Consider the following 21269-nt stretch of genomic DNA (forward strand, 5'->3'; position numbering starts at 1 on the left):
TTAAAATTCCCTAAGACATTCTGAAATGTTGCACTGAGGCTGTAGACACACTTATCAAATGCCATCATAGCCTGCAAGAGATAAGTGAATAGGATCACAAGCCTCAGAAAAAAAAGCATTGTGCTTTGGAGTTTAATCCCCAGAAGATAACATATTCATTTGCTGTTGAATGTTTGCTTGTCTCCCAGCAGACTTATCTGCTGCACTTGAACAAGTTGAATCAATCATGAGGATTACTTCCATTTGTGAAGGCATGCGAGAGTGGAAATGTGCACACATTGGAAAGCTAATCTAATTCATCAAACACGCAAATGTGGTAAAGGAGGATTAGATCACAGAATTTTTAAGAAGTATATACTCAGTTTACTTCCAACTTTTTGGGGGTATATTTTTGTGCTGATTGAATTAAGGCACAATTTGCATTTAAAAACGAAACATCAGTTCACATTTAGCACCCAATATTAACATTGAGTGTTCACAGGCTAGATGACACTGGACATTAGGGTCTCATATCAACATCCTAAACTCAATGCAAATGGTGCATTGGGCAAAGTGATTCATCAACAATTCACCATATAGGAGAGATTAATTCTGTTGCTTCCCGGGTTCTTTGCAATGTAGCCTAATTAGCAGCAATTCTTAGATATCAAACATTTTATAGTAGCCTTCTGGGTTCTTATTGACAACATAATGAAAATTTATTAACCCAATGTACTAGAATGCAGCACTTATATAAAGCTCAATTCATCATCATGAATTGCTACCGGTATCAGTTACCTCTTATGTTTAACCCTTTGACATGCTCTCTTGTGGCACAATTCAAGTTTCAAAGGATGAAATCTGTACCATTGAGCAATTTTCTCTGTTCAAGTAAGCACAGTATGGACTTTTCACATACAAACTATAATGCATGACTAAAATCCTAGTGATACACTCACTCACTTTTCCACAACCACTTCATCCAATTCAATTAATCATATTTGCAAAAAAAAAGTCGGTATTGATGAGAGTATCCCAAAATATTGCAGGGGTAACATTAGAGCATATAAGCATTCAGGATGAATAGATCATGATCCATATACCCTCATCAGGACAGTGCAGTCACAGAAGTTTTAAAAAGTATATACTTCTATTTCCCCAGTATTTTTCTCCCCTCCTCTTATTACAACAGCAAATATAATTTATGTAGCACCTTTAATATAGTAAAATGTCCCAAGGCACTTCTCTGGAGTCTTATTAGACAACATTGAAACATATAAGAGGTATTAGGACAGTGGTCAAAAGCTTGCTCAAAGGGGTAGCTTTTAGAAACATCTAAAAGATGAGGAATCGCAGAGAGGCAACAAGATTTAGGGAGGAAATTCCACAGCTTAACACCTTGGAAGCTGAAGGCACGCCTATCAAGCGATGGAACTAGGTCATGTCCAAACTGGGAGGATCGCAATATTCTTGGAGGGATGTAGGAGAAGGAAGTTGCAAAGATAGGGAGGAGTGAGGCCATGGGGGAATTTGAACACAAGGATGAGAATTTTTAAATTTACGGCATTGCCAGACCTGGAATCAAGAGCAAGCACAGTGATGATGAAGAAATAGGATGGGATAAGTTAGGTTGCTGACAGCAGAATCGAGCAGAAGTTTACAGACCGTACGATTTGGAGGTTGGATTATTAAGTATTGGAACAGTGAATCAGGGCTTCAGCCACAGCAAATGGGCAGAAACAGGGGTGAAAATGGTCAATATTATGCAATTAGAAGTAGCCAGTTTTGGTGTTGGGGAGATGGGGTCAGAAAGTCAGCTCATGATCAAATGGAAGCATGAGATTGGGAACAATTCCATGGCATTGACACATGCCTGAGTTTGGATCAATGGCTGAATTGTGACATCCATTTGATTGAATAGGCTTCCAACTCTCACTGCCTGAGATCTCACAGGGATGGGGTGGCGGGATGCAGCAGTAAGGTAGCATATTGGTTATGTTACTGGACCAATAATCCACAGTCCTGGACTAATGATCCAGTGACGAGAGTTCAAATTGTTGTAGAAATTTCTCTGGTTCACTAATGTCCTTTAGGGAAGGAAATCTTACCCAGTCTAGCCTACGTATGAGTCCAGATCCATAGCAATGTGGTTGACTCTTAACTGCCCTTCGAAATGGACTAACAAGACACTCAGTTCTATTTACTTCTCAAGGACATACTGGGATAGGCAATAAATGCTGGCCTTACTGGTAACGTCCATGTTCTGTGAATGAATATAAGGAAAATGCTCACTTAATAAAGCACTGGAGGGTGCCAGTGTCTGTGTAAATAGAAAAGGAGGAAATACCCTCTCATAAATATTGCATTCATATCAAATGACAGCCGCAGAACTCAAACAATTGCTTCATGCTATACAAATAGGATTACCAAATGCTTGGGGTAAAGAGGGTCTTCCCTTTTCATCTCAAGGTTCATGAAGGTAGAGATGAAAGGGACATTTAATTGTAACTCCAACAAACATTTCTTTTGTTATAGTCAATTCCAATGCATGCTCAACAACCCATTGAGAATGCCTTCACATTGGTATTTACAGTGAGCAAGATCTTCAAATGATCAGCAAGGGAAATGATGTACTATCAGGTCTGAACAGAAGAAAAGCAGACATGGATGTCACCATTACCATTAAAAAACAAGATAGATGCTTGTTTGCATCAAGTCAGAACAAGACCCTTATGACTCCAGGCATGATAATGCAGACAGAAAGGATGGGTGGGGTGGTGGGGGCGATGATCACGGCTTCTCCTTTGAATGTTTCTGAATTTGGATAAACTATCTTAAATAATGAAGGTCCCAGACTGCAATGAGCAAATACCTGAGCACAGATCCTCACAATAAACTTCCAAGCCGCACCAAAAGGTTGAAGCTAATGCAAAAAGTTCCTGTTTACTCACGCTAAAATAAATGTAATGAAAACAGATTTCAACGCTTGGTGACAAAAAGTAATTGGTATCAAATAATTTTACTTCTGTAGTGATGAAGTAACATTTTAAAAGATTCTCATGTCCATTTTCTACACGTTAATTCAATCAGTATTTTGTTTCCAGAAGTTGCTTATTTCAAGGTTGGAACTGTAAACTTAGCTTGCTGATTTCTCACATCCATGAGAAGTCTGAAGTCTTGTGATGGATCAGTGGATAAGTACATTTCAAGGAATAATTTTGACCTTCTGGTCTGAATGACTTAGTCCTATATCTGCTTGTGCCTTTATTGGCTAGGCCATGTTGTCCAATATATTGGCCACTAGAGATATGCCTAATTAGGAATCCAGATGAGGATAATTGCATTATGATTCGTAAATGTAAAATGAGTAATTGACACCATTCCTATGTTACTCAATGTTGGGAGATGTTTGTTAAGAATATATACACACATGAAGTACATTTACGGGTATTGTCTGAGCTTAAGCAAACCATTTTCCATTAAACCTGGTGCATTTGGCTAAAACAGCATCGCCATACCCACATCTGCGGCTAGGTACAGATTTTTATTGGCCAACGCCACAGTAGGTCATAAATGAGTAGATCAGATTACCCTACCCACCTTCCCTTTCAGCATTCGGACAGGACTGTTCCCTCCTCCACAGCCTGGTCTGCTTCCCATCACCCCCTTTCTTACGGCATGTTCCCATGCAGGCTCAGGAGATGCAACAACTCCTCTTTTAATTCCTCCCTCCTCACCTTCCAAGGTCCCAAAAATTCCTTCCAGGCAAAACAGTGGGTGGAATTTAATACACCCGCCACCCCACCCCCCCAAACCCCAGAGATGAGTTTGGAGGTGGGGGCGGGGCATTTGGTTGGGCAAAGGGTGTGGGGTGGATACCCTGCCAACTCCCCCTCTCTACTCTAATTAAGGCTAGGGAGCAGGGAGGCTCATGGATGGCCATTTTTGCCTCGATGCTAAATGAAGCCTTTATTGGGTAATTAATGACCACTGGAAGGCCTTATCCTGCTGCTGCTGGTATTCAATTAGTGGCAGGCAGGGGACTCGCCATGAGGAGAGATCAACTAGCGAATCCTGTCATGTCTGCATTCAGTTTCAAAGAGGGTGGTGAGTGTGGTCCTCGCGGAGGCACTCAGAGCCTGATCAAGGGACCCAGTATCAGGAAGGGAGTGAGGGAACCTGCTGAAAGCCAACTCCTGCCCTTTCTTACGACCCTCCTTCCCACCCAGGTGATGATCTCTTCCCTGCGACACCCATACTGCCCCCGCTCACCATTGGCCTGGATGCCTCAGCAATCCTAAGCCTCAACCTGGGTACTTTACTGATAGCAGTCACTGCTTTAGCACCACAGCCAGCAGCTCTTGTTGGGTCCCAGGGTCCTCAATCCTGCAGAAGGCCTGAGGCTGGCCAGCTAAGTGCCAGACAGGCAATTAATTCCATTGGACCTTCCCCAATAGAGGTGACATAGGATTTCCATTAGTTCTCCAACTGGTGGACAAGACCCCCGCCGCCAAGATTAAATTCCACACTTATACCTCTTTGAATTTAGTACACTGTATTCGCTGCTCACCTTGCAGTATCCTCTACTCTGGGAAGGCCAAATACAGATTGGATGAATGCTTTGGGGAACACCTCGGCTCAGTCCATAAGTGTGAACCCAAGTTTCAGGTCACCTGCCATTTTAAATTATCCACCCCATTCTCTCTGATCTTTCAGTCCTCAAGGCTCCTATAATGTTCTATTTAAGCTCAATGCAAGCTTGAAGAACTCACCTTTGATTGGGCACTTAACAGCTTTCTGGGCTGAAGGTTGAGTTCAACAATTTCTTTAACAGTATTTTATTATTTTTGCATGTCTACTGTTAGTGATGATTCTGTTTTTCCCACTTACAACACCTCCTCTAGACTTCAGTTCCTTTTTGCCCTACACCATCTCTTTTGTCACGTAATCTCATCTTCCTTCCACTCAGCCACAGGCACTGCCATTTTTTCTCCCATAGGCCCACCAACCATCCACTACCCCTGAACTTGCTTAAAAGTTACTTCCCTAACTCTTTCCAGTTCTGATGATAGGCCACAGACCTAAGCATCAACTCCATTTTCCCCTCTGCAGATACTGCCAGGCCTGTTGTCTATTTCTGGAATTTTCTGTTTTTATTTTCAGCTATTTGCATATTTGTTTGAACATTGACAAGATGAAAGCTGAATCAAACAGTGTGAGACGGTTGAATTAAAATTACCAGATACTAAAGTGCAGCATGTTTCAATGATCAAAAGCAACAACAACTTACAGCACCTTTAATCTAAACATTCTTTTGTATCCATTCATGGGATGTGGGCTTCACTGGCTGGGCCAGCATTTATTGCCCATCCCTAGTTGTCCTTGGGAAGGTGGTGGTGAGCTGCCTTTTTGAACCACTACAGTCCATATGGTGTAGGTACACCCACTGTGCTGTTAGGGAGGGAGTTCCAGGATTTTGACCCAGCGACAGTGAAGGAACGGCGATGTATTTCCAAGTCAGGATCGTGAGTGACTTGGAGGGGAACTTCCAGGTGGTGGTGTTCCCATCTATCTGCTGCCCCTGTCCTTCTAGATGGTGGTGGTCATGGGTTTGGAAGATGCTGTCTAAGGAACTTTGGTGAATTCCTGCAGTGCATCTTGTAGATGGTACACACTGCTGCTACAGTTCGTCAGTGGTGGAGTGAATGTTTGTGGATGTGGCTCCAATCAAGCGGGCTGCTTTTTCCAAGATGGTGTCAAGCTTCTTGAGTGTTGTGGGAGCTGCACTCATCCAGGCAATTAGGGAGCATTCCATCACACTCCTGACTTGTGCCTTGTAGATGGTGAACAGGCTTTGGGGAATCAGGAGATGGATTACTCATCACAGGATTCCTAGCCTCTGACCTGCTCTTGCAGCCGCAATATTTATATGGCTAGTCCAGTTCAGTTTCTGGTCAATGGTAAACCCCAGGCTATTGATAGTGGGGGATTCAGTGATGGTAATGCCATTGAACATCAAGGGGCAATGGTTAGATTCTCTCTTGTTGGAGATGGTCATTGCCTGGCACTTGTTGGCACGAATGTTACTTACCACTTGTCAGCCCAAGCCTGGATATTGTCCAGGCCTTGCTGCATTTGGACATGGACTGCTTCAATATCTGAGGAGTCGTGAATGGTGCTGAACAATGTGCAATCATCAGCGAACATCCCTACTTCTGACCTTGTGATGGAAGGCAGGCCATTGATGAAGCAGCTGAAGATGGTTGGGCCTTGGACATTTCCCTGAGGAACTCCTGCAGTGATGTCCTGGAGCTGAGATGACTGACCTCCAGTAACCACAACCTTTGTGCTTGGTATGGCTCTAACCAGTGGAAAGTTTTCCCCGATTCCCATTGACTCCAGTTTTGCTAGGGCTCCTTGATGTCACACTTGGTCAAGTGTGGCCTTGATGTCAAGGGCAGTCACTCTCACCTCACCTCGGGAGTTCAGCTCTTTTATCCATGTTTGAACCAAGGGTGTAATAAGGTCTGGAGCTGAGTGGCCCTGGCAGAACCCAAACTGGGTGTCAGTGAGCAGGTTATTGCTAACCAAGTGCCGCTTGATAGCACTGTTGATGACCCCTTCTATTACTTTACTGATGATCGCGAGCAGACTGATGGGGCGGTAATTGGCTGGATTGGATTTGTCCTGCTTCTCGTGCACAGGATATACCTGGGCAATTTTTCCAGCTTGGTAGATGCCAGTGTTGTACCTGCACTGGAACAGCTTGGCTAGGGGAACAGCAAGTTCTGGAGCACAAGTCTTCAGTACTATTGCGGGAATATTGTCGGGGCCCATAGCCTTTGCAGCATCCAGTGCCTTCAGCTGTTTCTTGATATCACGTGAAGTGAATTGAATTGGCTGAGGACTGATGTCTGAGATGCTGGGGACCTCTGAGGGAGGCCAAGATACATCATCCACTCGGCACTTCTGGCTGAAGATTGTAGCAAATGCTTCAGCCTTGTCCTTTGCACTGATGTGCTAATCTACCCCATCATTGACGATGGAGATATTTATGAAGCCTAAAACATCTTAAAACATTTCACAAGAACATTCTCAAACCAAAGTGGACACTGAATCACATAAGGGGACAGTTGGTTAGGTGACTAAAGCTTGACCAAAAAGGTAGATTTTAAGGAGTACCGTACAGGAGGACAAGAGTTAAAGACGTTCAGGGATAGAATTCCAGAGCTTCGGGCCTAAGCACCTGGAGGCACGACCACCAATAGTGAACTGATGAAAACCGGGAACGTGCAAGAAACCAGAATTGGAGTCACATCAATAGTATTGTTAATTTTATTTCCCTGAGCAGTTAAGCACAGCAAGCTCTTCCAGGCATGTTTTCTTTGACTTGGTACTTACCATGCAGGTTTTTGTTTGTTTGAATTTGCCTAGGTTTTATGCGATTTTTGCCAAGGGTGGCGCATGTGCACGCTCGCATATGCTTGCACACGCATTTCCAATTGCCAACCCTGAGGGCAGACAATTGATGTTTCCTCAACCATTGGGAAAGCTGCACTTGGGGTTTTCTTTCGTCCTTGCAGTTTCATTTGCTCCTGATCAGCACTGCCCAACCACAACCTTAATTTTAACTTGGGTCCCTGATTTTTAGAGCCTTTATCCATTATGAGTAAAGTTCTTATATCAACTCTGCCAGTTCTTATTCATAATTCCAGAACACTTCAATTAGTTCACCTCAAAGCCTCCCCACCCGTGCCAAAGAGAACTCCCTCCCTTGTAGTTTATGATTCCTGATATCTGGAATCAGTGGAGCTATTCACTTCTGTACCTTCTGTCGGCCAATAGCATTTCTTCCCAATAACTGGGTCTGCAGGTAGCCAAACGGAGGAACTGCATAAGGGGTCTCAAACTGCCCAGAGCAGCCAATTAATGTAACAATGAACTCTAGAAATGTTTAAACAATCTTCGATTAAGCAAAGCCTGAAATGAAAGCTGCTACCAGAAACATCCCTTGCATATTAAAAAAAATCAAATACAAAATCAGCCAGACCAGTAATATCAGAGAGGGATAAATGAAATGATTTTGTTGCTGAAGTAACCAGTTCAAATTTTAGAAATTGCTAGATCCAAGTTATGAAACCAATGTATCTTTTGCCCCATTCATACCCACAATTAAAAGTCCACGCTTGAGAAAGGTACATGAGTGCATTTTTAGTTTGAAAAACATGCAATGTATGCACAGTTCCTAAATGCAGTGATGTAACAAATAATTAGTAATATTTTTCTTGTAGGGCATCAAAATAGCAATTCATTGGGCGGAAAAAAAAGAGGCTTTATGGTTCCATTGCTTTAGAGTACGTCGCCAACTTGACATCACACAAATCTGGAAAGTCTCGGGCCCAATCGTGCAGATTATGCCCAGTTAACTGAGCTCAGTGGTTAGCGCATTACATTGGGCCTTACTGTATGTTGGTCATTGCGGGGAGGTGGGTGGGTAGAACAACCAGTGTTCTTGTTAATTAACCGATGGTTCTGTGTTGAAAAACATTTTTGTGTGTATGTGTGCGCGCATGTGTATGATAGTTAATGCCTCCACATGGTGAGTATGGTGGCGTGAGCGAACTTAATCAGACAGGAGGGTGACAGGTGGAGAACCAGCCGCCAATTGAGGCCCTAAAGTGGGCAATCAATTAATTTGGCAGGCCTTCCTGGCTATCATGCCCCTACAGTTGAATAGCTTGCTGCCATCCTGTGTATAGGCTCACTGCAGAGGAAGGATACCTTGGTCAAAGTGCCTGAGGACAACCAGCAACTGTGAGATTAGCTCAGTGGTTCGGAACCTGCTGAATAGGGAGGAACAACTAAGAGAGAAAATCTGTAATTAACTAAACTAAAAGCACACAAAGACAGTCAGCCTTTTTGCGAACATGGCTACCAGGCTGACAAATACTGAGGGAGTGCAGCACTGTCAGAGATGCCATCCTCTGAGGCCCTGCCTGTCCTCTAAAATGGAAGTAGAGGATCCCATGTCATTGTTTAGAAGAAGAACAGGTGCATTCTCCCCAATGTCCTGCTTAATATTTATCCCTCAACCGACACCACAAAAACAGGTCATCTGAGCTTTATCACATTGCTGTTTGTAGGACCTTGCTGTGTACAAATTGGCTGCCATGTTTTCTACATTATAGCAGTAAATATGTTTCAAAACTATTTCATTGGCTGAAAAGTTTGTTGGGATGTCCTTAAGGCATGAAAAGCACAATATATGTACAATATATATTCCTACAAATATTCCTTTCTTTAGAATGTGCAAGGTTACGGCGATAAGGCAAGGGAGTGGGACTAGGTAGAATGCTCTTTCAGAGAGCCAGTGCATACTTGATGGGCCAAATGGCCCCGTTCTGCACTGTAAAGATTCCATGATTCTGATACACATCTACTGGAAAGTCTACATCTGTGGACATCAGTTATGGTTCAGTTTGGCTTTGGCGTTGAGGTCCCCATGTTTGAAAAGTCTTTCCATCTAAGCTCATATAAGAAGAGTGGACACTTAAGCAAGCTACTGAAGTTCCCACGCAACCATACCACAACAAAAGTTAACGTCATCTGGAAAGGGAGAAAAATAAATGCCAAATTCTTGCTCTATGGTACTCAGAAGGCATTGGGTACCCAAATAAGCTTACTAACCAATATTACATTGATATGAAATTGTCATTGGTTGGTCATCCAGTTCAGTTCAAAGAGAACACAAAGCTAGGATAGCTCTGGACATAGTTCTGAGAAGATTGTAGAATTGTTCCTAGGATTGTGAAATGTAATAGCGCACATGCAAACTTTTAGCACTAATAATTGTAGACAATCAACCACTAGTACAAATGTATATTTTTGTCCTTTCAAAGTTGAGCAGTATCTGAAAATAGTTTTTCGAGATTTCTCATGCTTCATCTTGTGATGATGGTGCATCATACAAAGATATAGCATCAAGTACCACATGTAACCTGATGAAACCCAGCTCTAGGACACCATCACCTCCCTCACTCCCCCCACTGCCTCTGCTGACATCTAACCAAAACTTCCTCCAATTAAACAATAGGAAGATTTCAATCATTGTCTTTGGTCCCCGCCACAAACTTCATTCCTTAACCACCAATTCCATCCTTGACATATGAGGTTTAATCATCCTTTCTCACCCGGAGCTGAGCTTCTGACCCGTTATGCTCTCTATCACAAAGACTGCTTAATTCCAACTCCATATTATTGCCCATCTCTGACCCTGCTTCAGCCCATGTGTTGCTGAAACCATCACCCAAAACCCTGCTCCCTTGCGACTAGTTCCATTCATCACTTTGCCCCTGTGTTCACTGAGCTACACTACCAATGCCACAAAGTTAAATTCTCATCATTGTTTTCAAATCCCTCCATGGCCTCACCCCTCCCTCTTTCTGTAGTCTGCGACATTCCTACAACTCTCCAAGAAGTCAGCATTCCTCCAACTCTGGCCTCTCGTCCACTCCACTCCTTTCACTCCACCAGTGGCAGCCATACCTTCAGTTGTCTGGGACCTATGCTCTGAAATCTCTTCCCCATACCTCATTGCATGTCTGCAAAGAGAAAGACTTTCATATATATAGTGCCTTTCATGACCTCAAGATATCCAAAAATGCTTTACAGCCAATGAAGAAGCATCTTTGAATTCTGGTGACTGTTGTAAGGTAGGAAACACAACAGCTTATTTGCGCACTGCAAGCCCCACAAACAGCAATATGATAAGGATCAGATTTTATTTTGTGTGATGTTGATCAAGGGATAAATATGGGCCAGGACACCAGGGATAACTCCACTGTTCTTCTTCAAAATAGTGCCACAGGATCCTTTGAATCTACCTGACAAGGTAGACGGATCCTTGATTTAATGTTTCATCTGAGAGACATCACCTTCGAAAGTGCAGTACTCCCTTACTATTACACTGGAATGTCAAGTCCTGGTGTGGGACTTGAACCCACATCCTTTTGACTGATCAGTGAGAGTGCTACCCACTGAGTTGACACCCCAAGACATCTGACATTCCACCTGTCTTTCCTCCATTAAAATCATTTATTCATCCATGGTATGTGGGCATCACTGGCTAGGCCAGCACTTATTGCCCATCCCTAATTGCCCTTGGACTCAAATTTCACCATCTGTCGTGATGGGATTTGAATCCAGGTCCTCAGAGCATTACCCTGGGTCTCTGGAATACTAGCCAGTGACAACACAACTATGCCACTGCCTCCCCAGTGCTCCTTAACATCTACCCGATCAAGCGTTTGGTCACGTAAACTAATGTCATTTTCTTTGGTTTGGTCCTAGTTTTCTTTTGTCTGGTTACACTCCCGTGAAATGCCTTAGGACATTTTATGATGATTAATGCACTTTACAAGTGCAAGTTATTGCTCTTGGATAACATTAAGTTAAAGTACCAGGTCTGTCATGCCTGGTGATAGTGGTGAGAACAATTTCAGGTGATGAATTAAGAGCATCACACAAGATGAAAGTTACACAATTTTAATGTGCATGAATTTAAGTGTGATTGTTCCTACAATGTACTGGTAACAATATCCTAAGTAGGTCAAGTAGACTCTTAACAGTCACTGGTCCTTTTCTCTGCAAGCACTGATGGCTAGAACACTGCCTCTTTTAACTGAAGGACTGTTTAGCTCCTCTTCGTATATGGACTATTTTCCTTCTTTCCCTCTCTTTCCTCCACAATCAAACTACAAACTTAACTACTTCAAAATGATCCCACAAGTGACTTCTGAACAATTGCAACCCTGTTGCAGAAGTTAAAAGATAACCACAAGGAACCAGGAGTTCAGATAGCAAGAAGGCATAGATTTGCAATGGAAACAAACTAAAGGAATCCCAAAAGATATTAATACTCTAATTGTGTATTATCAACTTCTCAGCTGGTGGGAACACCACCCCGGCTCCCAAACACATACTGAAACAAAATGGTTGAAAGTGCATAACGAGTGAGCATTGACTGCATATATAAGAAAGGAAAAAATCAGAGCACATCTACACGAAGGCTGGTTTCACCTTGTTGCATTCAGAGCATTTTTACTGCACCCTGTCCCCCAGCCATGTAACCTGAAGTTAAAAAGGAAACACACTTAGCAGCACCCAGGACTGACAAGCGTATTGATGCAACCCTTCACACTTGAGATACACGGTCAATTTGTTACATTTTAAAAAAATTCTGCAGGTTTAGCTTAAAAAACACTCCAATTCCCACCCAACAGATGAAATTGAAAGTATTGGTGAGCTGGTTGATGTCAGGGATGCTTCATGCTTTACCTGTACTGGCAAAATGTCCTGGTATAAAAAAAAGGACTCTATTTATCGCTATTAATATGCTGGTCAATGGCAAGTTCACACAAGGCAATACCGAGTTCTGGGGGAATGTGATAGGAGTGAAAACACTGCAGATGGAACAAAGGGCAGTGACATGGTCAGGTTCCAAATGTATGCCTGATGACACGCAGCTCTCTGTCTCCATCACCTCTCTCAGCCCCTCCACTGTCTCTACATTGTCAGATTGCTTGTCCGACATCCAGTGCTGAATAAGCATAAATTTTCTCCAATAACAGGAAGGCTGAAGCCATCGTCTCTTGTCCCTGCCACAAACACCGTTTCCTAGCCACTGACTTTATCTCTCTCTTCCTGGCAACTGTCTGTGGGGCTGAGCCACTGTTTTCAACTAAGGTGTCCTTTCTGAGTGTAAGATGAGCTCCCGACTATATATCTGCACTACTGTATCACTGAGACCACCTATTTCTCCTTAACACCATCCGACCCCACCCCTGCCACTGTTGCTGAAACCTTTCTCCATGCATTTGTTACCCGAGATTTGACTATTCCAATGCACTGCCAGCTGGTCTCCCATCAGTAAACTTGAGATTATCCAAATCCAAAACTTTGTTGGTTGTGCCCTAAGCCACATTAAGTCCCAGTCACCCACTATCCCTGTCTGCTGAACTACATTGTCCAGCAATGCCTGAATTTGAAAATTCTCATCTTGCTTTCAAATTCCTCCATGGCCTCGCCCTTCCCCACCTCGGTAACCTCCTCCAAGATTTCTCGGCTCCTCCAATCCTACACTCTTGAGCATCCTCGATTTTACTCACTCCACCAATGGTGGCTGCGCCTTCAGCTGCCAAGGCTTCAAGCCCCTGAATTCGCTCCCTAAATCCTGCCACTTCCCCATCTCTTCAAGATGCTCCTTAAAACCTACCTCTTCGATCATGCTTTGGTCATCTGTCCTCACGCCTCCCCATGTGGTTCTCAGTGTCAAATTGTGTTTGATAACATTACTGGGAAACGTTCTGGGTGCATCTACTACATGGAAAAGGCGCTATATAAATGCAAGTTTTTGGTGTTGCTATTGGAATTATGAAGAACAAGCGGTAAATATCTCGCTCCACAGAATTCAATGTGCTTACACGGGGAGTAGGCACATCCCGCAGAGCCGAGGCCAGTACGGAAACAGATGAGGCGTCTTTTGTCAATCGTACCTTATTCGAAAACCTTTTTTTTCTGACAAAGCACTGCAGGTAACGCTCACAAAATGTAAGTGTAGTGGTTAAATTTCCCCTTAACGTCTAAGTGAACTCTCTCACTCTCTCCCCCCTCCCCAACACACTCTATTGGGAGGATTTATGGTTTTGCAGGAAAATCCACACACTTGCACTTTGAAGTGTGTGTGTGTGTGTGTGTGTGTGTGTGTGTGTGGGGGGGGGGGGGGGGGGGTGAAGGTGGAGAGAATGCCAACTTCTCCCTGAAAGCTAGCCGACTGATAATGCAGGTAGTCAGATCATATCCACCGTTACATGTTGCTACAAGTAGACAGGAACATTAACGTTCTTCAGGGAATGCTTCAGAGCCGCCTGGGAGTTGCATTTCGCTTCCAGAAAGACAAATCACTGCTAACTCCTTGTCAATACCGGTCTCGCATTCTAAAAGCAACCCTCAAACATCTTTAATAGCACGGAACAAAAATAGCGACTACAAATCTGCCACTGCAGTTATTTTTAATTTTTAAAACAACTTTCCCTCCCCGGCGCATTCTGCTGCTTCTCTGTATTGAATATTTCACGCACGGTTTCGGGAGTTTTTAATAACAAAAAAAACAAACAAATAAACCCCAGATAAAAGAATCTGAAAGAACATGTTAAAATGCAGTACTCACCGCTGCCTCGGAGTTCTGCACCAAAACTGTTAGCACCGATAGCAACCAGAAGATCCGAGCAGCAAGTTGGTCGAAGGTGAACTTTGCAAGCTTCATTTCCCGGCTCTCGACTTGGGGGCTGATCAACTGACTGCAACTGCACATCCACACATGTTCTATTCGGAAATAGAAAAGGAGAGAAGGAATAATATACTTTAAAGAGAGAGAGCTGGCAAGGAATCTGCTGAGAATGTGCTACCATAACCTCTGTGTGTGTATGTGTGTGTGTAAGAGAGAGGATGCAGTAAGCAGCTACAATCAACCACTCTCTCTCTCACCCCTCTATCTGTAAGCCAAACTCCTCGCTCTCCTCTGATCTCCACAATCCAGTCAGAACTACTTCCTACACTTCGTACCACTTCGCAGGGGGATGAAAAAAAAGGTGTAGATGGTGGAAAAGGGGGCGGGTGGGGGAGTCGAGAGCAACAAATCACCTCCAAAAGGCGAATGGAGCATTAGCCACGCCCCCCGCCACTGTCCCCCTTCATCTCCTACCCCCCTCCCCCCTTCATCTCCTACCACCCCCCCACTCCATCTCCCACCCCCCTCCCCCCCTCCATTTCCTACCCGCCCCCCCCTTTCTATTGTTTCCTCTTGGCACAACTTTATTCTTTTTAAGAGGGGGGTGTGGAAAGTTTGGCAAACGCTCTTTGAGGAACTATTTTACTTTAGCTGGTGTGTCAAAGAGAACGCAACTGCGCTTGCAAGGGATTGAAAGACCTTGCTGTACACTGCGTGGATTAGAGAAAATACTTCGTTGCTAATGATAAAAGGAGCGAAGAGTGAGTATGTTTCATTTATCGTAGCATCGCTTCTTCTCCATTTGTACAGCCTGATGGGCTGATCCTAATGCTCCGAAGCGCACTTGTGTCTTTGTGTGTGTGTGTGTGTGTGAAGTCTGTATTATCTGTTATGAATTGGGAGAGGGGATTGTATTTGCGTGGGGTTTACTTTCCAAAAGTTTGAGCGACTATGGAAACTCCTCCCCTTCCCCATCGCACCTATCCCCGGCTTGCATGGAGAGTACTGGAGGAGCGGGGAGAAACAGGGCTGGAGGCAGGGTGCTAGGATTATCCTTTCTTCAACTCGCAAATCCGCCTGCACCTTGTCTTTATTAAGCACAAGGTAGTGTTTTTTTTTTAACGCAACGGCTGTTCTCTTGTTTAATAGTCTGGCATTTCAAATTTTCTCACACACACTCTCTCTCTCTCTCCTTTCTCCCCGAAGACGCTGAGGTAGAATCGTGATCTTTCAATGGCCGGAGTAACACAATTCGACCGCTTAAAAGAGGTCAATAGACATCTCTGAAATCCCCCCATACTGCGATTTGTAGCAAAACAAACCCGTCAAGATGAGCAATTGGTAAGTGAAAAGTTCCCAGCGTTGGAGCGAACATTGTGTAAGATTTTACCTAAGAGCAGTGTAACACTGCAGCATTAACCGCGACCTGATTTGTAACTGTTAGACGAGCCCTTGTCTGTTCTTGATGCACCTTCTGGCGGTGCAGACTGGAGTTTTCAATACCTTTTTTGTAAACTTTTTTTTCAGGATCCTGCTTCTTGTCGTGGGCTGGTTGGTTGCTGATCTTGTCCAAGCGGTAAGTTTCTGGGGAGGAAGGTGTGTTATTGTAATCCCCATGATGAATTGTTCAACTGCAAATTGTCCTTATTTCTGCAATCGGGTACCGTGGAAGTGCGTAATCTTGCAAACATGTAAACGTTTCTCTTCAATGAGTTGGTGTAACTTGAGTTTCAAAGGCGATGTGATTGTTGGTGCTATTTGTGTCCGTGAGCTGCTGTCGAATATCTCGTCCACAGCAGCCAGCCGCTATTAGGGCATTCTTAACTGTAGTTACAAGTTCGTGTTTTTTTTTAAAGAGGCAACAAACATTTTTAAAATCGTAAGCGAAGGACTATGGCTTGATCAAGATAAAGCAAATTAAGCATGACTTTTTTTAGTGTCTTTTTAAAAGAATCGTTGCATGTTAAACGCGAATCGTGTACCTCAGCATCAACGTGCTGACTGAAGCTTATCAGAAGAGTGCTGTAAGTGAGATTTTGCTCTTTAAGCCTGTAACTAACGTATACCACGTTAAATTAGAAGTTGTCACTTGATTTGACCCTCTAATTGTAGCAATGGGAACCTACAAGCCTTCGTTAAAATGTTCAATGCAAAACGCTGAAGGATTTAGTTTTCTATTGAGAAGCCACAGGTTGAACTGAGTACCAAGTTAGTTGCTGAGCCCATTTGCAACATGCTGCAAGAACAATTGAGTTTCAAAATCACATTTAGTTAAAATCCAGGGTTATATACATTGTTAAAATGTATTTGTGTTGTAAGAGTCCTGATTGCTATGCAGGGAAATCCCCAAATGAACAAAAACCTCGTCCAATACTCACCTGTATGTAACCTATAATGAGTGCTTTATACAGGACATACTCTCTGGACTAACATTCTGTGCTTCTTGTCAGCAATTGATAGAACTCTGCTTTGAGAAAGCAGTATAATTGCATGGTGATACATGCAATCTTTAATTGGGACAAAAACATCACCACAACCACCAATCATGTAGCTATCACTTCCCCACTGAAACATAAAGTGCTTGTGGAAACATGGATAAATGAATACAAAACTGTGCACATATTGTCTGTCACGACCAATGTAACACACTCAATTTTACACTTTTCAGCATAGGTTACAGGTATCTGACCCCTGACTGACTTCCCCTGCCTATAGACCAGGTGTTATGCCAATGGTAGTGTGCTAGCACTTTATCCTATTGAGATCAGCCTGCCCAGCGATAGATCCTGGACCTGGTCTGCATGGCTCAGTTTCACATTTCAGCCAACTGAGCCACCAGGAGCCTTGTAAACTATTAATATGTGATTAATGCATACTTCCAACTGTAACGCATTATGTGTATTGACGGCAGAATTATTTCCCAGAATATGTTTGTCATGGTAATAAACTGTCAAAATAACAGTTCTTTACATGTATCAACTAATTCAAGTATCAAGTGGAGTAAAAACCAGTAAGTCTTTAATATGCCAAACTCTAAAATATAGTAGAAAGCTGTTTTTTTGTCACTCTTTTCCTGAAGGTGCTGATTGTGTTGAGGTACTTACATAGGCACAGGCTGCCATCCAGTACTTTGCCCAAATGATTGATGTTTGACTGTGAGTCTAGGTGATGAATGGTGCCAGCTAATTTGATAATCAGGTGTCGTTTCCAGTGAGGTCACTGGATAGCAATCAGGAGTAATGGGCATGATGTTTGATTTCATAGAGTCATAGAGTTATAAAGCATTGAAACAGACTCTTCAGCCCATCGTGTCTGTGCCGGCTCTCAATCATCTATCTATTCTAATCCCATTTTCCAGCACTTGGCCCATAGCCTTGTAAACTATGGCTTTTCAAGTGCTCATCTAAATACTTCTTAAATGTTGTGAGGGTTCCTGCCTCTACCAACCCTTCAGGCAGTGTGTTCCAGATTCCAACCATCCTCTGGGTGAAAAATGTGTTCCTCAAATCCCCTCTAAACCTCCTGCCCCTTACCTTAAATCTATGTCCCTTAGTTATTGAAACCTCCGCCAAGGGGAAAAATTTCTTCTTATCTACCCTATCTATGCCCTCATAATTTTGTATACCTCTATCAAGTCCCCCCTCAGCTTTCTCTGCTGTAATGAAAACAACCTGAGCCTATTCAGTCTCTCTTCATAGCTCAAACGCTGCTGCCCAGGCAACATCCTGGTGAATCTTCTCTGCACCCTCTCCAGTGCAATCACATCATTCCTATAGTGTGGCAACCAGAACTGCACACAGTACTCCAGCTGTGGCCTAAATAATGCTTTATACAGTTCCATCATAACCCCTCCTGCTTTTATATTCTATGCCTCGGCTAATAAAGGCAAGCATCCATATGCTTTCTTAACCACCTTATCTACCCAATTAGCTGAAGGATATCAAAGCTAATTGTCACCTCACTACAGTTATGACTTTTCTGATCTGCTTGGCTCGAGCCAATAATAGGAAGTACATTTATACATAGAGGCAGGTTTAATGTACTGGTATTTATTCATAGTCAGATTTTTTGTGTAAACATTAAGAATCTGCATGAATGTAGAAAAAATTTATGGTATCTGAATTTTGCATGTTTTGATACTATATAAATTGGTCCCATTAAAGATATTATTGTATCTCATTAACATGCACTTACATGGGTTGCACCTCTCTGACTAAATAGAATGTGCCATTTGTGAGAAAATGCAAATAAAGAACAGTTTGACAAGCTGATTATAGCTTATACAGAAGAAAAATGTTGCTGCTGTGAAAGATATTTGACAGGAATAATACTTTTTAATTAAGATAGAGTGCATGTAACTGGATAACCTTGTACATATCAGGCTTGTAAGATAAAAGATCTTTTGTATTTGTACATGGGTTTAAGCAGCTTTGCTGTCACATATCTGTAATTATTTTACAATACACTTTAAAAATAATTTTCCATATGTGTGGATCTCAGTATCAGCAGTGAGCCCAATTGCCTTCGTTATGTAGAATTTACAGCTTAAAACAGACTATTCAGCCCAATGGGTCTATGACACTATTTATTCTCCACACAAGCCTCTTCCCGCCCTTCTTCATCTATCTGCATATTATTCTACTTCTTTCCCCCTCATGTCCTTACCTAGTTTCTCCTTAACTGATTCTATGCTAACCACACCATGAAGTAACAAGCTCCACATTCTCACCACCCTTTGGGTGGAGAAGTTTTTCCCAAATTCCCTGTTAGATTAATTGGTGACTGCCTTATTTTATGTGAGTATCCTATACAGTGTTGATCCACAATATTACCAATAGCAAAAGTTCCAACCAACCACATAATAACATATATTTCAAAGTTAAACTAAAAATGATTCAAAAGTAATCATCTCATTTCTGGGTTCATACCTGTTTAAAATGTTTGTCCCTTCTTCCTGCTCTACTGAATGCATAGACCACTGCTGGGTTCAGGATAATTACTAGTATCTCATCTAAGCAATCATTTATTATGGATGAGCCTACACAATGAGTATTGGTGAACTATTTGACTGGGGCAGGGAGCATCATCACCATGTCTGCTCTTGCCCTTGCTCAATCTTCACAGCTTTGCCCAGTAAGTGCAAATGGAGAGCAATTGGAATTTAGAGGAATGAGAAGTGATCTTACTGAAACATATAAAATTCTGAGGGGGCTTGACAGAATGGATGCTGAGAGGATGTCTCCCCTTGTTGGGGAATCTAGAACTAGGGTTCAAAGTAAGGGGTCTTCCATTTAAGATGGCGATGAGGAGGAATTTCTTCTCTCAGAGGGTCGTTAATCTTTGGAGTCGGTACCCTAAAGCGCATGAAAGCTGGGTCATTGAATATATTCAAGACTGAGTTAGACAGATTTTTCGTCGACAAGGGAGTCAACAATTATGAGAGGTTTGGGGGGGGTGGTGAAGGGTGTGGGGGGGAGAGGGTTGCTACTGGTGGGAAAGTAGAATTAAGATCAGAAATCAGATCAGCTATGACCTTATTAAATGGTTGAGTAGGCTTGAGGAGCCAAATAGCCTACTCCTATTCCTATTCCTTATGTTCAGTCTGGAATGGAAACCCTGCCAAATTTTTCCTTCCCACATAGAGGGACACTGAGGTCATTGTACCACTGCCTCCTTGGGTGAGATCAGTTGACTTAGCATGAACTGATAATTAAACCTAGGATCTTCTAGCCTGTCTGGCTCAGTTGAACAATACCTTTAGCAACTGAGCCATCAGAGGAGTTTCAGACAAAATTCAGAACCTATTCTGCACCCAACTACTCTGGGTGGCACAGATGTGCAGCAATTTCTGTGTGCCTGTATAACTTGCCCATTGAGTAATGGGCTACAGTTTCCCTTCACATGGTAATCTTTTAAGGGCAGGGTTGGAAGGGAATAGCCTTGTAGAGATTGTCAGAGAAAGTGCCAGATTGTGTTACTTATCACTGTTTTTATATCCTTCATGGTGGTCATCAGCAAATGCAAGGAAGAGATGCCTCTCGCCTGAAAATTGTTGGAAATGAAAAAAGGTGGAAAAGGAAAAATCGTAAAAAATACCCAAGTAGAAAAAAAGATAAATAGGATAGCGTGGAATAAATCTGATCAGATGTAATAATGGCTAATAGCATTGAGGAAATATTACTTATGCAGTAACCAATTTGAATAACTGGACCTCTATTTGTTATTTAGAAGTCATATACATCAAAATTAGTTAATATTATTAAATCAAACTGAGTATCGCTCCCTTTTTAAGATGTTAGCCAATCTTCTGTGTTGTTGCACAGCGGGAGTCAAGACAAAGTGTAGTTTTTGGGTGAAGCAGACATTGAGGGTGGAGATAATTGGACCAAACTGCAGATATATTCCAGACTCCCGATTAAAATAATAATTTAAGTCCTTATAGAGATACCCCTCCATTATAAAATCCTGTGCCATGCTATAGTTACATAATCTCACCAGTGGAGGCACTACAGCACTACCAGTTGCAGGGGGAGACTGGTGGAGTAGCAATGTCACTGGACTAGTAATCCAGAAAGCCAGGCTAATGTTCTAGGGTCAAGGGTTCAAATCCCACCACGGCAGCTAGTGGAATGTGGGTTCAAGTAATAATCTGGAACTGAAAAGCTAGGGCAGGATTTTCAGCATCCGCCCACTGTCGCAATCTTCTGGTCCTGCTGTAAGTCAGTGGACTTCTGGCTGGGGTGCTGCCTGGTTCGTGGCAGGTCCCGGCCCTCGTCTCCGTAACAGTGATCATGGAGCCATTATGGGTCAAAAACCCATCTGGGTCAGTAGTGTCCTTACTTGGCCTCGCCTATATGTGTCTTCAGATCTACAGCAATGTGAGGCAAGGCACTCGGTTCAAGGGCAATTAGGGATGGGCAGCATATGCTGGCCTTGCCAGTGACATCTACATTCCATGAAAGAATAAAGGGAAAAAAAGGAGGATGCAATTACAGTGTGACTA

The 21269-nt window shown here is 42.9% G+C and overlaps 2 protein-coding genes across 7 annotated transcripts in view; one reads left to right on the forward strand and one right to left on the reverse strand.

Annotated features, from left to right (window-relative positions):
* The window catches only part of col4a5 (collagen, type IV, alpha 5 (Alport syndrome)), a 375390-nt gene extending 360791 nt beyond the window's left edge, over nucleotides 1-14599 (reverse strand). For 2 of the 3 annotated variants that reach the window (XM_041195248.1, XM_041195249.1), the window contains exon 1: nucleotides 14207-14517. In XM_041195248.1, coding sequence (XP_041051182.1) covers nucleotides 14207-14350 — 144 coding nt within the window. In that variant the 5' untranslated portion in view covers nucleotides 14351-14517. The other variant, XM_041195247.1, reaches the window with a different exon arrangement.
* A 361-nt stretch (nucleotides 14600-14960) lies between these two features.
* col4a6 (collagen, type IV, alpha 6) overlaps nucleotides 14961-21269 on the forward strand; it is a 419493-nt gene continuing 413184 nt past the window's right edge. For 3 of the 4 annotated variants that reach the window (XM_041194994.1, XM_041194996.1, XM_041194999.1), the window contains exons 1-3: nucleotides 15283-15370; nucleotides 15473-15607; nucleotides 15794-15842. In XM_041194994.1, coding sequence (XP_041050928.1) covers nucleotides 15597-15607; nucleotides 15794-15842 — 60 coding nt within the window. In that variant the 5' untranslated portion in view covers nucleotides 15283-15370; nucleotides 15473-15596. Of the gene's footprint in view, nucleotides 15028-15282; nucleotides 15371-15472; nucleotides 15608-15793; nucleotides 15843-21269 lie in introns of those variants that run through there. The other variant, XM_041194995.1, reaches the window with a different exon arrangement.

The sequence above is a fragment of the Carcharodon carcharias genome, chromosome 9, assembly GCF_017639515.1.
Source record: "Carcharodon carcharias isolate sCarCar2 chromosome 9, sCarCar2.pri, whole genome shotgun sequence".
NCBI classification, from domain to species: Eukaryota; Metazoa; Chordata; class Chondrichthyes; order Lamniformes; family Lamnidae; genus Carcharodon; species Carcharodon carcharias.